The 17,185-nt window shown below is 45.9% G+C and overlaps 1 protein-coding gene across 1 annotated transcript in view; it reads right to left on the reverse strand.

Annotated features, from left to right (window-relative positions):
* Window positions 1-6,071: 6,071 nt before the first annotated feature.
* Window positions 6,072-17,185, reverse strand: part of LOC142592658 (serine/threonine-protein kinase TBK1-like) — a 114,541-nt gene continuing 103,427 nt past the window's right edge. The window contains exon 21 of the mRNA XM_075704225.1: window positions 6,072-7,789. Within this exon, the coding sequence (XP_075560340.1) occupies window positions 7,738-7,789 (52 nt within the window). The 3' untranslated portion in view covers window positions 6,072-7,737. The remainder of the gene's footprint in view (window positions 7,790-17,185) is intronic.

The following is a 17,185-nucleotide window of genomic DNA, read 5'->3' on the forward strand; positions in this document are numbered from 1 at the left end:
AGGATTTCTCTCGGCGATGGTTCATCCGTAGCGCTGCCACCACTTGTAGCATTTGGAGGCGATCCCACCGCTGGCAGCCAGTTGTAAGAGTTGAGGAGGACGTCAGGATGAAAACTCGGAGGTTTATTTACATTATTTACAGTGAGACGACCAAGAAATTAACAGTCATAGAGTCATTACGGGCCGGCACGAACTCGGACGCTGCGGCCCGTGGCAAGAAGCTCGAAAGAGATTAATCAAGGAATGCTCTATTGCTGCTCCCGGTCTCTGGCTTTTAAGCCCTTCGGTGTCTCGAAGACACGTCACGTTCGGCCAATCGGCGAGCCCGCTAAGGTGCCGTCATTTTCGGCCAATGGGAGGCGCCTGTGCGATTGTGTCACACCCGGCGGAGAGGGTCGCTCCTCGGGCCCCAATTGTCCGAGGGCTTTCTCCCTGCGGTATTGCCTTGCTGACTTGCAAGCGCCGACACAAATTGGCGGAAGGGGGCGACGCTGCCAGAATTTCACGGTGCATTACAGCCGTCTTGCTTCGGGACCCACTTTACCTGGAACAGTGCCAGGCTCTCGCTACACTTTCGGGAAGAGTCAAGCAGTGAATAGCTCCAGATGCGGCATACGAGGTGGGGGACGTCAACTCGTTTGCATGTGCCGCGCCTCGGGAATGTGGTATAGGCGCTTCTGCGCTCCTTAATTAGCTGTGGCGCGATTCGATGTGGTCTGGTGAACTCGAAGTGGGCTCAGGAAACGGTCCCGTATCTAACAAGGGGACGACTGAGCTCTCGCACTTCCGGCGACATGTGATAGATCGATAAATTTTATTTATAGGAAAGACAGGTCGACCTTCGCTAGTGCGTTTTAGTCTGCTACTCAGCATTGGCGAAGAGGAAAGGAGAATGAAAGTACTGAGATGGATGATGATGATGATGAACGAAGTGGCGAGTGCTTATGTACATTTGACTGCGGCCCTTCTAGATCCGCTCGTCTAGTTTTGCGTCATGCGGAAAGTTCAACACCGCTTTAGTAGTCCGCATCGAAGTTTCGGTGTCAGGCCTCCTCCGACAGTGATTGCCCACCAACGTACCACTAAGAAACCACTTACTACACTCCACCTCCCCCTGGCGCATTCTTGATCGCGTTACCGCGAACTCGCTGCCCTCTTTTGCTTGCGCGGGAAGGCGCCACTCGTGGAGTAATCATATTGCGTCTCAACCTCGCACCTAAAGCACAGTGTGCAGGGTGCGATATGATCTTATCGCACTTGCGACTTTATACGGATCATGATGCAGTTCCACTTTGGTGGTCTCGCTCTTGTTGCGCAGCGCGCAACTTCAGATGTGCATTTGCAAGCAGCCGCTCATAATTCTTAGCACCGGGGTAGTTGGAGAAGTATGGGAGAGGCCTTTGCCCTGCAGTGGGCGTAACCAGGCTGATGATATTTATAATTCAATCATTTGACCGCGTTTTCCTGGAAGTTTCCATTTTTGTCTCGGCATTCCTTTGCGGCGGCAGTGAAATTTCGCTATTTTGAAATCACATACAAACGCACTTCGTTATATTGAGGTTCTATATACATGGTGTTCAATGTACAAGAGGTTATGAAAAGTTAGGTACTTCTTTCACGGGTGTGACTGCCCAATGAAATTTTGGTAAAATTTTTGGAGCAAGTAAAATTGCGTTTTGGAGCAGCTTGGAGCAGTCTTTTATTTTGGAGCAATTTGGAGCAGATAAAATTTAATTTTGAAGCTATTTGGAGCAGGTCAATCTGAATTTTGGTGGAATAATGGTAAATGAAATATGGCAGCACACTTCAAAACCGCGATGAAACCAACATGACGCACCTAGCAGAAGTGCACTTTGTAGCTATAGCATACTAGAATATGGAAGACGGTGAGCAAAACGTGAACAAGGTGAATGCAGAAGCCAACGTTTCGACAAGTGGACTTTTCTTCAAGGCGACATACGCTTTCCTCACCACAGTATATATAGGTGGGGTTCTTCTAAAGGGGAGACAGACTGGGGTGGGGGAGTGGCCCTGGCTTTGGCCTTGTGCACAGCATTCCTTTACGCTCAATTCGACACGCTAAAACACCTTCCCTCGTTTCCGCACCCTCCCGAATTACACCCTTCCCCTTTAGAAGAACCCCACCTATATATACTGTGGCGAGGAAAGCATACGTCACATTGAAGAAGAGAAGTCCACTTGTCGAAACGTTGGCTCCTGCATTCACTTTGTTCACATTTTGCTCATCGTCTTGAATTTCCATCTCCTGCATTCCCAGTGTTTTCCCCAGAATATGGAAGAGAGTGTCGAGAGGCGGCACCAACACATGCTTTTCTGTAAAGCCTAGAACATCAGTGGCACTATGATCAAACTATATATTCCCATGCGAACGCTCATGATGACAGTGGAAAATCTCAAATTATGCGGTCCAATCGACGCAGTAACAAATTCTCAGTCACGATAAGTCACCGCAGACTCAGAGAGCCGCGATCAACCCAGGGCTAATATAATGTAAAGGTATTTCAATCTGTTTTTATTGCAACATCAACCATACGGACACTACAATTGCATTTCTGCCATCAGCATCGTCACGATGTTCTGTATAAAGTCCAGGGGCAATAATATTGTTGCCACGTGCCGTATGCTGTACAGTATGTGAGAGTTAAATCGTGCAAGGGTCAGTCGACAATGGCGCCTCAATCTCTAGCACGCAAGGAACTCCATTATATTGAGGGTCAACTGTATATGAATACTTGTGATAGCCCGTTTCCCACATTCTGTGCGTTTTTTGTGATGGCAATAAAGTGATGTTGCCGATACTACCTCGTGCCGATGCCACCTCGCGATACGACTCGTGCAACATAACAATCGCTACAAAGTGTTATGTAAAGAGATGACAGATGCCCTGAAGATACTTTTTTAGTTTCCCAAACATTCCCTCTACCAAGTGCTTTGAAAATATGAGTGCCAGGTACATACAACTATTCTAGATTGCACTGAAATAAGACTTCCAGTTCAAGCTAGTTAGCACTGAAATTTTCATAAACCTAGGGGCTGTGCTAGGGGGTGATTGCCCAAAATTGAGAAGCACGCTCTTCCCTCCTCCTATTCATGATTGATTATTCATGTAATCATAACTGTTCATAAAAAAGTACGAGGGACGTTTCGAAAGTAAGCTTCGTCATATTTTTTATAGAGAAGATGGTACACCAGGTGAAACAAACAATCGTCATTGTAATTCATGCCCGTTGCTGGTTTGACGACAACGGCAGCATCAGTGGAGGAGGAATGACGCATGTGCAGAGTGCTGAAGAGAGAGTAACAGCAGACCGGCGTGCCCACGGTTATTTGAGTACAAATTACAATGGCAGACAGATGTGTGCCGACAATGTGGCCAGCAATGGGAGTGCGTGCCGCTTTCCGGTACGAATGGGCATGTGGAACCAGTGTGTCCCTCATCCATGAACGCCTACAGATCTTGCATGGCAAAGAGGTCATGCTTAAGCCCTTGCGTCGCAGGGAACCGAATTTTACCAGTGTGGTTTCTTCAAACTCATTGCACACTACATGTCTCACTGTTGGTGGCGACTATGTGGAAAAACAGTTTGTGATGTCATGGTGCATTTTTTTTGGCAATAAAGTTTCTGTGTGAAAATAACCGACAAAACTTACTCTCGGAATGTCCCTCATACAATAATGGTGGAAACACCAAAAGCTTAAATACGTACTTCTTCAACGTTTCTTTCAATAAATAACTTCAAGTAAATCTGAAGTATGCATCAATTGCAACGATGCCCCTAAGAGAATGACAAGAAAGCCACGTTTCACCATAGTCGTGACAGATCACACCACCAATCTGTTGCAGCGAAACCAACACTTTTCTAGAAGTGTCACTGCAGTTCACATGCACTTCAGATTTGTGGAAGAAACAGGTAAGTGATGCCTGCAAGCATGGTGTTTAACTAAACCCACTGAATATTAACACTTCTGGGCAAAATTTCAGAATAAACGCGCCAACAGTTCACCTGGTCACCAACGGTTCAAGCTGTTTTGGTTATTTCTTGGTGCAGTCTTCACCATTTCTGCACTCTCGGTGAAATTCGGCACAGGAATTTGTGTGAATATCAAAATGCGGCAACTGGAACAGAATTCCCACCCCTGGAACTCTAGTCCACTTTTTTCCTTTGCATAGACGTATGCTTCAATGAGCTCCAGTTTGTCTACAGGGGCTGTATTCAGAAACGTTCGCCTTCCGCGATACTCATGTTCAATAAACCAAGTGACTGCTTACCCGTGACGTAAGCATGCACTACCAACATGCGATGTCGAACGCTTCACATCGCCTGAGAGAGCACCGTGCAGAGTCGCTCTGGTGCGTTGTTCTCTAGTGTAGTGGCCACAGTACGTGTTCTGCGTACTGACTACGGTTGATTGCAGCCCCTTTAGGTAAAATAAAGTAAGGAAGTGTGAAATGTTTTATTTTAAATGAATCAACAAATATCACTGCGAAAGAACGTGTGTAAGACGCCACCAAAAAGGCTACTACAAACTACCACCTATCTTATTTCTACTGCACTTCACCACCAACCGAACGCGAAATGACGTGTTCATTTATTCAATATACGTCGAGAGCATGCATCAACACCATGACACTAAAATGGCATAGGCTGGAACTACTAGATGCTGCTGTTTATTTTCCGGTTTTGCTAAAAGCGCCAATCGGCGAGCGCCCTTTGCGGAAGCGTGGCCAAGGCGATAGTTTCGCGGAAGGCGAACATTTCAGAATACGGGCCGAGGTATGCAGTGAAAAGAGCTACTCTCCCATGGTGCATACAAATACACTCACAAGTGACATTGACGGAGCTCGAGGAAGACAACTAGGGAAGCCTTGAATTGATACCAACATTTCAACGAGAATACTTGCCCTCATCTATATTTTAAATAGGAAAACCGTTTCACAAAGGCACTGGCACTACATTGCAGCTTCTTCGTCGTCATTCTTTAGTTCCCACTGCAGCTACTACACATGCTTCCTTTGGGAGCAGAGTCTTGTGAAAGTCTACCATCCTGTGAGCGAAGTGAACCGAGGCTGAGAGAGAGAGCCACACACATATAGGGGGCAGGCTTCTTGTGACACCAGCAATGAATTTAGCTGCTTTATCTGGAACACTTGCGAACCACTTTATTATGAACTGAACACACACAAGCTTTGCCAGTTGTTTGATTCTTTCTCAGCAAACATAAATATCCCACTGTACTTGTAGAGATATCACCTTGCACAGGATCCTTCACTGCATACACCTGTCTGCTGTTACAAATCAATCTGAAAATCTTGAATGAGTAAAAAAATATGAAAAACAAAACAAAAGGGTCATCGTCTGAATCGGCTGCAGGAGATGAAAGCAAGAGAGTCGCTTTGGAAGTAGCCGCCTGGGCATTGGCTATCAATGAAAGTGTCAAAATATGGTGTTGCAGCAGTGCTGCCATCACCAACTTTCGTCGATTCATGCCTTAGTGGCAGCTATTCTGCACCACATGACTGCTTCTTCAACCATGCGGGAGCCGCACAAATAAAGTTTCATTCCTACATCTTTCCATTTTTCTAACTTCTCTCTGAGCAACCTTGAAGAAAAAATGCGAACCCCTGCCTGCAGGAGCCACCACTAACATGCGTCATCAAACAATGACCCTAGTTATTTCTTGTGGCCAACGTTAATTCACTTCAGGTAAAACTTTCCATTAGCCACGGCATATGACAGCACAAGAATAAATGATTGCACGATTGTTGAAAGGATTTGAACACTCAATGGTTTACAGAGACGACAATTCACAAGCTTTCCACACCTCTATCAATCAACATTTCATCACAATTCCATTGCCTCTGGCTTACTAGGATAACAATAACATGCGAATACCTAGGCATGACCTAATTTAATGCATTTGATTTGTTAGAGATGCTCAAGCAATCCTTATAGACTTGGTTGCTCAGAGCTGAAAACAATGCTTTTTGACAAAACGAGAAACCATCTTCAATGCTACAGGCATTAGACTAATCACATCAACAGAAAAAAGAAGAGACAGAAAGTGACAGGCTTTATTTTGGTTACCATAACAAAGGACAGTGTAAATGGCTTGATCACTTATAATTTTGTTATTCGTGCATTGCAAGCAAGATTATTATGAAAAAAAAAAATCAATTTCCCCTAACGATTGGCCAGCCAGAATACAAAAGCACAGTAATCACAACATACAGCCCCTAATATGTCAACGTATGTTTGTCAAATGCAAAAATGAGCTCACGTAACTTGCATGCACTCTCATTCAACTGTTTCCGGGGGTTTCAACAAAATAAGTTGCGCAGGAAATCGACAATCGCGGCAGTTACTTTGAGAACACAATCAGGATCTCGTGGCGCGGAGCACTCTACATTTACTTAATGCACTTAAAAGTTTCTTGACAATCAATAAATCAATCAACACTATCATTAAACTAAGTATTGTACTGTTTTCATGTAGGAATGCTTTAATTCAAATAGACAGCAACATCTCACTGAAGGAAAATTAATGAAGGGGGCTACAAATAGGTACACAACCCAACATAAACATCTTTTCCAACACAGCCACAGTGGTGCAAGACAAGGCTTTACATCAGGCTTAATTAGTCCTAACTTCAATATCTAGTTGGAAATATGCAGAAACACTCTCTCTAGGTAATCTTCTCCATGTGATTTATCTCCTCCATCAACAGCGGAAGAGCCACTTCAAAAAACATACAACTGTCACTAGGTAAACGAGAGACAATTTTCTAAGCTTTTCTCATTTAAAAATTTTAGTTTCTTTAATTTCTAAATACTAAAGGGCTCCTCACCAGGCTCCATAGCAAAATTTGGTCATATGCTGCAAGTTGTTATATGTCCTCTAGGGAGCGTTCTGCAGCAAAAAATTTTGAAATCGGCTCATTAATAGCCGAGATATAAATATTTCAGTGGCACGAACCCATGACTTCAGCAGGCGGGCTCCACTGCCAAGTGAGACGCTCTCTCCACTCGCCCTGTCTAGCCTTCGCAAGCGAAATTCCTTCCCTGCATTCTCCCATACCAGACCTCAAGGATCGCGTGACGCATACGTCACAGGCCTTCATTTTTTTTTTTCGGCGTTACACACTTCCGCTGACAGCGTTGCGCGCGAGCTGTTGTCTCATTTGGGCAGCGCACAATTTTTCCCGCTGTGCACAAGGACACATCATGTGTCCTTGTGCATTGCATGCTCTGTGCTTGTCAGCTCAAAATGGCTAGACCTGGTGAGGGGCCCTTTAAAGGAACAAAATCAAAATTGTGCTACCATCTGTCATGAAAATTCTGCACTTTCAACACAGTTCGTGCAATTAGCCTCAATGGTTGTCCTAAATACAATATCTCTACATTTTCTATGTGCTTCAACAGGAAGTTGGATCTGAGATAAAGCAACCACCTTTATAGGGTCAATGCACAATAGTGATCTCAAGTCGGCTTTACGTAAAATTATGGATTACCGCACATATAATCATGCATTGCAGGATGGTCCACGAATCTGTACATTTACATATCCGCCCTTCAAGTGTAACATCAACAAAATGCATTGAAGGGCACAGTTCTTAATACTGCCGCAGGCAGGTAACAGTAGTGATAACATGCTACTGCAATACCACTTAAGGCCACATGTCAACAATGATCATTTGCATTTGTGGAGGCCTGCCAGGTCACGAGTCCTCACCAGCTGCTGCCTGAGGTGGGAATGGCAGCTCAAAGAGCCTGCAAGAACAACAGGACACAGAAACATTGCAGCCCAGTTAGACACACCGTGAATTATGACCATCCAGATGATCAGTGAAGTGACAATGAAAAAACGGTGCCCCGAAGGGCATTCACCAACCACAACAGCACTATTTATGTCCACTGCAGGAGGAAGGCTTCTCCCTGCAACCGCCAGTTATCCCTAGTTTGTGCCCACGAAGTCTTCCCTGCAAGTTTACCACCCAATTCTCTGCCATTCTCTACTGTGCTTCCCATTTCTTGGAACCCTTTCTGCAGCTGTAGTTTTGTAACCCTCGCAGGGTTATCAATGGTTATCTGCCCAATGCCTTACATGCCAAACTCCATTACTTCCCCTTAACCCTTGAGGGTCTATGCCGTAAAACTAAGGCGCCACGAACAAGTCCCAAGTGGTCGGTGTCATATTTATGGCGCCCTCTGTACGTTTGAAAAACACACCAATTTTTCAACTATTTGTTGCCCAGCAAGCGCCTCCTGCCAACCTGTCTGGACACAATGAATTTTTGTTTTCTCCGCAGTCGGCTGGTTTTCATTCCATGGCTTTTTTACACTGACGTTTCAGTGGCCGCTCGCACATCCATGCATGCGAAGGCGTGCAGCAGGTTCAGTTTTGTCTCGCAGGCTGTTTTCGTTCGTTTGCTCCTAAAAACCGATGTCTATCGGGTTTCTAATCTCTCAAAGGGTCACTGCTAGATGCTCGCTCGTGTGTTGCTCACAGAAGTGCGATTACATCTGTTCACAGGTGAGCGCCGGTATATACAAACGATGCTGCCATGCCAACCTTGCACTCGGCTCGCAAAAACGGACGTCCCCTCATTAGCGACGGAACGACGGATTAGTGCAGGCTTCTGACTATTTTGGTTTTTCGGACAGGTGCACAACTATCGAGTGATGATGTTTCAGGTTTAATGGCGCAAGGGCCAGGTATGGCCAAACAGCGCCATGCTAGTGGTAATGAATATGTCGTGGTCTGATGGCCTCTATGAATTTAATGTGACGTGGCTGTAAAGGGGCCTAAAAGAGTTTGTATAAATTGCATAAAAATTACACGTAATAAAATTATGGCAATGATTAATGACATGTACTATGATCACTAAAATGCATTACAAAAACAATGATGCATTATATAAAATATGCGAGATGCTAAAATTGTCTAAGAGCACTACTGCCTCGCCAGAGCCCTTGAAACGCAAGGGCCGAGAGGCATGTGCTATACGAAATAGCTATCACAGCGGCATCCTCTGGAGAGAGGAGACGCTATGAACGTATAGGGCTAATTAGATGTAACACAACATCTTTCAGGAAGTCTAGGACTGCGTTAGTGTCAAAGAGCGGTTCTGGGCCGAGTAACATTACAGGATGAAGGGGAATGTGCTGCCGGAATGCTAACGGAAAATGTTTCTTTCTGTCAGATTCGGCTTTCCGACACTCCAGGAGGACATGGAGGATGTTCAGCCTCTCCCCGCATCTCCCACAGGTTGGGGGCTCATTTCCAAAGAGTAAAAAATTGTGGGTGCCAAATGTGTGTCCTATTCTTAGATGGCAGAATAGCACATCTGTTCGGCGTGATTTTGTTGCAGAAGGGCAGAACCCTAATTGTGGCTTTATTACGTGCAGTTCATTATGTTTCCAGGTCCCACGAGCGTTGCCAGTAGTTTCGCAGTTTTCTGCGCAAGAAGGGCCTCAGATCTGTGACAGGGACTGCAGCGGTAGGATTTACAGAATACAATGCAATTGATGTGGCCATCTGGTCCGCCAGAACGTTGCCTTCGATGCCCCTATGACCCGGCACCTAGCATATGATGACATGCTGGTTACATATATACTTTTTACATAGGACGGAATATAGTTCATTGATTACTGGATTTTTGTGCTTAGAAAATGACATTAACCCTATCGCTGTCGGACCTTTCTGGCCATGACGCACCCCCAGTGTCGGCTTGGTTTCAGGGAATGAGCATAACAGGGAATGAACATAGCAATTTATTTTGGTTATGATCGGTATACAAATAACATAGTCAATGCAATATGCACATTTCAGTGTTCTGCAGCTGTTGTTAACATCATCAACATCATTAGCCTGACTAACATCCGTTCAACATCCGAATCTGACGATGCGGAACTCATCTCTTCCTCGCATGAGACACTGTCGGAGTCCAAATCCGAGCTCGGCTCATATTCTGAATCGGAAGAGCCACCGCTCCAATGAGCAGACGAAGGTCCCGCACGCCTCAGCTATCCGAAAGTAACCGCGCAGGAAGGATGCGCTTTCAGTCGCCAGCACAACGGAGAGAAATGGGACGTTGTGTGATCAAGAAGACAGAGGGAGATGGAAAAAGGCTAAAACAAAGTTCGAAGGGCTTTACATTTACTGCTGCAAGTGGGAAGCGACGGTGCGGCGAGAGAGCGAAAGCAGCGATCGAGTCACTCTTTTCGGAGAATCAACGGCGCGTGCGCCTGAACTTGATGCACTGTAGCAAACATACCAACAGAAGAAAAATAAAAACCTTCAAACCAGCGGAGATGGCAGAACAACCCTTTAACCCATAACTACACGCGTGCGACGCATGATCCAGCAAACGCGGAGCCACCGCGCCACTCAGAGAAGAGAAAAGGGGGAGTGGCAGTCGCACCGTACTCTTCAATACATGTACTAACACAGGTCGGGGCGAAAATATGAACTTGTAGAAAGAGTCAACAGATGGCGTGGCCAGTTTAGGAGCGCGGAAGAGAAAATTCCTAAGTGCACAGCCACAGGGCTAGACGAGGTTCCCGTTAGGCTGATAAATGAACTGGGACCAAAAAGTAAGGAAGCTCTGGTGAAAGCAGTGGAAAAAACTTTAAAATATAGATGAATACCAGACAGTTGGCAACAAAGTAGAATGAATTTAATTTATAAAGGTAAGGGGGAGAAAGACAGAATTCACTCGTATAGACCGTTGACCATTACATCGGTAATATACAGGCTAGCAATGGAGGCAATCAAATTAAAGCTTCAAGCATGGGCAGAGAATAACGACATTTTGGGAGAGCTTCAGAATGGCTTTAGAATAGGTAGGCGTTTGGATGATAACTTGTTTGTTCTTACTCAGTGTATTGAAATATCAAAATCAGAAAGCAGACCGTTGTATGTGGCCTTTTTGGACATTACAGGAGCCTACGACAACGTAGACTGCAACATTTTGTGGGAGATTCTGGAAGGGGAAGGCTCAGGTAACGATTGTCTACAGCTTTTGAGAGACATTTATCTAGAAAATACCGTTTGCGTTGAATGGGAAGGGATGAGGAGCGCGGAGAAAGTTCATATCAACAAGGGACTGAGGCAGGGGTGCCCTTTATCCCCGCTGCTGTTTATGATGTACATGGTGAGGATGGAGAGGGCGCTAGAAGGAAGTAATATCGGGTTTAATCTCTCATACAAACAGGCAGGTACAGTAATAGAGCAGCAACTCCCAGGTTTATTTTATGCGGACGACATTGTGTTGCTCGCTAACAAGCAAAGTGATTTGCAACGTCTGGCAAATATCTGTGGACAGGAAGGCAACAATTTAGGTTTGAAATTTAGTGTGAGAAAATCAGGTGTTATGGTATTCAATGAAAACAGTGAACAGACAGTGGAGATACAGGGCCAAGAAATACCTCAGGTAACAGAATATAAATACCTTGGTATATGGATAAACGAAGGCAATGGATATATGGAAACACAGGAAAAAACCACAACAGTCAAGGGGAAGAGAAATGCAGCCATAATGAAGCACAGAGCGCTATGGGGATACAATAGGTACGAGGTCCTCCGAGGTATGTGGAAAGGGGTAATGGTTCCAGGACTTACTTTTGGAAATGCGGTTGTTTGCTTTAAATCAGGGGTACAATCAGGACTCGACGGGAACCAAAGGTCAGTGGGTCGCCTCGCATTGGGCGCTCACGGGAAGACTACCAATGAAGCTGTGCAGGGGGATATGGGCTGGACTAGTTTTGAAGTGAGGGAAGCTCGCAGTAAAATTGAGTATGAAGAACGGCTGAGGAATATGGAAGAAAGTAAATGGGCTGGGAGAGTGTTCAGGTATCTGTACAGGCAAAACATTGATTCACAGTGGAGGAAAAGAACTAGGAAGCTTACCAGCAAGTATGCGGCCTGTGGGGTGGGCAACACAGCAACAAAGAAGGTCAAGCGGAAAGTCAGAGAGGCTGAATTAATCTCATGGGTGGAGGCAATGGAAAGGAAACCTGCCAAGAGTAACTACTTAAGAAGAAAAAACGAAATCAGGAAAGAAACCATTTATGATAACACAAAGGGAAGCTCATTACTTTTCGAAGCGAGATCGGGATGCCTTAGAACACGCACCTATCAAGCGAGATATAAGAAGGAAGAAGAAGCATGTGCTTGCTGCGGTAAAGCTAGGGAAACGACGGAGCATATTTTATTAGAATGTGAAGACGTCTACCCAGCGGTCGATTTAGGCGCCACTGGCCTCCTTGAAGCCCTTGGGTTCAGCGGGAGCAGTGGTAAAGCAAACAGGTCCGCAATAGACATCAGTAAGAGGCGATTGGAGGATTGGTGGAAGAAAAGTAGGGAAACGACAAAAGACTGAGACGTACAAAAGCACAGTTCGCAATAGAGGATCAGAAAATTGGGACGTGGTAGTTCATACGGTCTTTTTTTTTTCATTGGTTAACCTAGGTAGGATATAAGCAGCATAGTAGCAAGAGCTTGGTGGCGCAACCCACCGCCCTGTTCCAAAGGGGACGCTCATAACATCCATCCATCCATCCATCCATCCCATCCCTCCCATCCATCCATCCATCAATCCATCCATCCCATCCATCCCATCCATCCCGTCCGTCCGTCCGTCCGTCCGTCCGCCAGCTTTGCGCTCAGGCGCGAAATTTTGAACGCACGATAGGGAACGTACTGGTACGTCAGTGACACTGTGGGGGGAAGCGCGATGACGTACCGGTACGTCCGTGACAGCGAAAGGGTTAAGGCCTTCACAGCACTTAGGGAGTCTGTATATATAACTGATTTCTGGAGTTTTGATTTCTTTATATACTTTACAGCCGACAACAGTGCATAGGCCTCAGCCGTAAAGATACTAGTTTCCGGATGCAGTACGTCGGATTCCGAGAAGGATGGATTGACGGCTGCGTAGGACACCCCGTCATGTGACTTTGATGCATCTGTGTAGAACTCCATGCAGGAGTACTTGTACTGGAGTTCCAGGAAATGCATTTGGATTCCGATATCTGGGGCTTCCTTTGTAACTTGTAGGAAAGATATATCACATTGTACCAGCTGCCACTCCCAAGGAGGTAGCAGCTTGGCTGGATGCATTAGGCGAAGCTCGAAGAGCGGGACATGCGTTTCTTCACTAAGCTCCCTCACACGCAGTGAGAAAGGTTGTCTTACGGAGGGACGATTGCGAAAGAGTGTAGAATATGTCATATCATTAACAGTATTAAAACAAGGATGTTGAGGATTAGAGTGCACTTTCAGAAAATATGTTTGGCTGATATATGTTCTCTGCAGATGAAGTGACCACTCATTTGATTCTACGTATAAACTTTCAATGGGACTTGTTCTGAAAGCGCCCGTGGCTAAGCGGATTCCTAGATGGTGGACCGGATCTAGATCTAGATCTAGCGGCAGAATGATAGATCACGGCACCATAATCTAATCGTGACCGAATCAGGCTCTTATAGAGATTCAGTAGGCATGTCCTGTCACTACCCCATGTAGTCTGCGATAGAAGTTTCATTAGGTTCATTGTTTTCAGACATTTTTCTTTAAGAAGTTTAATGTGTGGGATGAAAGTGAGTCTATTGCAAAGTATAACACCTAGAAATTTGTGTTCTTTGTTTACAGGTATCTGTTGTCCACACAGTTCTAAGCAAGGATCCGGAACCAGGCCTCTCTTTCTTGTAAACAGAACACAAGCACTCTTGTGAGGATTGATTTTAAATCCATTTTTCTCTGCCCACTGCGACACCTTGTTCAAACCATGCTGTACCTGTCTCTCGCATACTGTGAGGTTGCAGGATTTGAAACCTATTCGTATATCATCTATGTAGACGGAATAGAAAATAGCTGGTGGTAAAGATGCACGAAGCGAGTTCATCTTTACAACAAAGAGCATGCAGCTGAGTACACCACCCTGGGGTACCCCAGTTTCCTGTATAAATGTGTGCGACAGTGCAGGACCTACTTTCACTTGAAATGTATGGTTGTCTAGGTAGCTCTCTATAGTATTTAACATATTGCCGCGGATACCTAACACGGAAAGATCGCGCAGGATTCCGTACCGCCAGGTTGTGTCGTACACTTTTTCCATATCCAGAAATACAGATAAGAAAGATTGCTTGTGCACGAAGGCATCGCGAATGCTCGCTTCGATGCGCACAAGAAGGTCGGTTGTAGATCGCCCTTCCCGAAAACCACATTGAAATGGGTCAAGCATTTTACTGGACTCTAGGAGATGTACGAGACGGCGATTGATCATTTTTTCAAATACCTTACAAAGGCAACTTGTCAGGGCTATCGGGTGGTAACTTGCCACTGAGGAAGGATCTTTGCCTTGTTTCAATACCGGGATCACAATGGCTTCTTTCCATGCAGTCGGGAGGTATACCACAGCCCAAATGGTGTTGAAAATTGCGACTAGTGTAACTTGGGTGTCTTTGTGTAAGTTTTTGATCATTTCATACATGATTCTGTCAGATCCCGGTGCAAAGCTCTTGCATACGTTCAAGGCAGCTCTCAACTCGGCAATACTAAAAGGACAGTTGTATGGTTAATTCTGTTGACATTTTCTTATGAGTGGCTTACATTCTTCTATTTGTTTATATTTCAGAAAGGATTGCGAGTAATGGTTGGCACTTGACACGCTCTCAAAGTGCTCCCCAAGTGAGTCCGCCTGATCTTGTAGGGTATCGCCTTGTGTGTTTACCAAAGGGAGTGAATATGCTTGTCGCCCTCTTATACTATTGACCCTGTTCCAGGCTTTGGCCTCATCAGTAAACGAGTCGATACGCGATAGAAACTTCTGCCAACTTTCTCGTCTGGCCTGTTGGCGGGTTCGCCTGCCTTGGGATTTTACTTTTTTAAAGTTGCTAAGATTCTCCGCGGTGGGAGAAGCGCGTAGAAACTCCCACGCCCTGTTCTGTTTTTTACGAGCGATCCTACAATCGTCGTTCCATCACGGGACACGCCGTTTGCGGGCCAAGCCTTTTACTTCTGATATGCATTTAGATGCGACATCTATTATGAAGGCTGTAAAGAACTAGATTGCAGCATCAATTCCTAGCGAAGACAGGTCAGCCCATGAGATACTAGTAAGAGATCGAAATTTCTCCCAATCAGCTGTCTCAATCTTCCACCTAGGAGTGTGTGGTGGATATCCGTTTTCTTTAGGTGATCTTAGCAGTATAGGGAAGTGGTCGCTGCCATAAGGGTTGTCGGTAACTTCCCATTCAAGTTCAGGCAGTACAGACGGGGAGACTATGCTAAGGTCTATGGAAGAATAGGTTCTGTTTGCAAGAGAGTAATATGTGTGTTCCTTTTTATTCAACAGACACGCACCAGAAGAAAAAAGGAACTGTTCGACAAGACGTCCTTAAGCATCTATACGAGGGCCCCCCACAGGTAGTTATGTGCATTGAAATCGCCAAGAACAACATAGGGTTCTGGCAATTCATCTATAAAGGACTGAAATTCATGTTTGCTTAGTTTATAATGTGGGGGTATATAAAGTGAGCAAATAGTGATAACTTTGTTTAGCAGAATAACTCGAACCGCCACTGCCTCAAGGGCCGTTCGTAGCTGTAAACGTTGACAGGCTATGCTTTTTTGAATTACAATTGCAACACCGCCTGATGATGTGAGAGCATCATCGTGATCTTTGCAAAACGTAACATACGTTTGGAGAAAGTTTGTGTGTTTGGATCTTAAGTGTGTTTCCTGTAGACACAGCACTTTTGGATTGTGTTTTTGGATAAGCTCTTGTACGTCATCAAGGTTCCTAAGAAGACCTCTGACGTTCCATTGAATAATTTGTGTATCCATATTGAATGTAAATAAGTGCCGCGTGTATGGAAACGGAGGTGATGCCTTAGGTTACAGAGCTCTTTCGAGGCCCTGTAATGGGGCTTCTGCCCTTTCTGGAGCGTTCGAGGGAGCCTCGCCGCTCCTTAGGCGTTTGGTGCGCCTTGAGGACAGGTGTAGTGTCCATTGCCTCTTGTGAGGCGCCGGACACGTGCTCTTGCGAGCGAGAAGTTACAAGAGAGAGTCCCGCCTTGGAGGGCAAGACCTCTGCGTCCACCAGTCCGGAGGTCGATGGGGCTCCCTGAGGGATTTGGCTGCGCCGGCTGTTGCCAGCGCTGGAAGGGGCCGGGGAGGTTGGGGCAGCCTCAGCTGCACTCACCTTCGGGGTCGGTGGCCCCGTCTGCTGGCTTGACGGAGCAGCGCTAGCTGCAACCGCCGCGGGGGCAGATCGCGTAACTGCCGACTCACGGCTTGTGGGTCGGACAGCCGCCGGAGGCCGTTGTGACGCAGCCCCCTGACGCGCCACTTCGGCAAAGCTGGCCTTAGGAAGGTATGCAACCCGCCTGCGTGCCTCTTTGAATGATATGTTTTCTTTTACTTTGATTGTGATTATTTCTTTTTCTTTCTTCCAAGACGGGCATGACCGCGAGTATGCGGCATGCTCGCCATCACAGTTCACGCAGTGTGGAGCGTTTTCGCACGTTTCAGAGGCATGGTCACGGGAACTACATTTTGCACATGTCTGCCGGCCTTGGCAGTTCAGGGAACTGTGGCCCAAACGCTGGCATTTGAAGCAGCGGAGAGGATTTGGAACATACGGCCTGACCCGTAGCATTACATAGCCGGCCTCGAGTGTCTCAGGCAGAATGCTTGAGGAGAAAGTCAGTACAAGATGCTTGGTTTTTATCTCCTTGCCATCGCGCCTTAGCATGATTCTTTTAACATTGATCAAGTTTTGCTCACTCCAGCCTTCCAACAGTTCGGCTTCTGTGAGCTCCATCAAATCGTCGTCAGAAACAACACCACGGCTGGTGTTCATAGTTCGGTGCGGGGTTACTGTTACTGGTATTTCCCCAAACGACTCAACTTTAGGAAGGTTTTCAAACTGTTTTGGATTGCGGAGTTCCAAAAGGAGATCGTCGCTAGCCAGTTTCGATGCTTTATAGCCTGTACCAAGAGTTTCAGTGAGATACTTAAGAACTGTGCAGCGGTGGCGTAGAGGTAGAACACCCGCCTCGCGTGCAAGAAGTCCGTGGTTCGAATCCCGGTGCCGGCAATTTTCCACCGGATTAAAAAAAAAAAAAAACAATCCGCGTGTTGATAAAATTGCACAAACA

Source organism: Dermacentor variabilis, chromosome 9 (assembly GCF_050947875.1).
Source record: "Dermacentor variabilis isolate Ectoservices chromosome 9, ASM5094787v1, whole genome shotgun sequence".
NCBI classification, from domain to species: Eukaryota; Metazoa; Arthropoda; class Arachnida; order Ixodida; family Ixodidae; genus Dermacentor; species Dermacentor variabilis.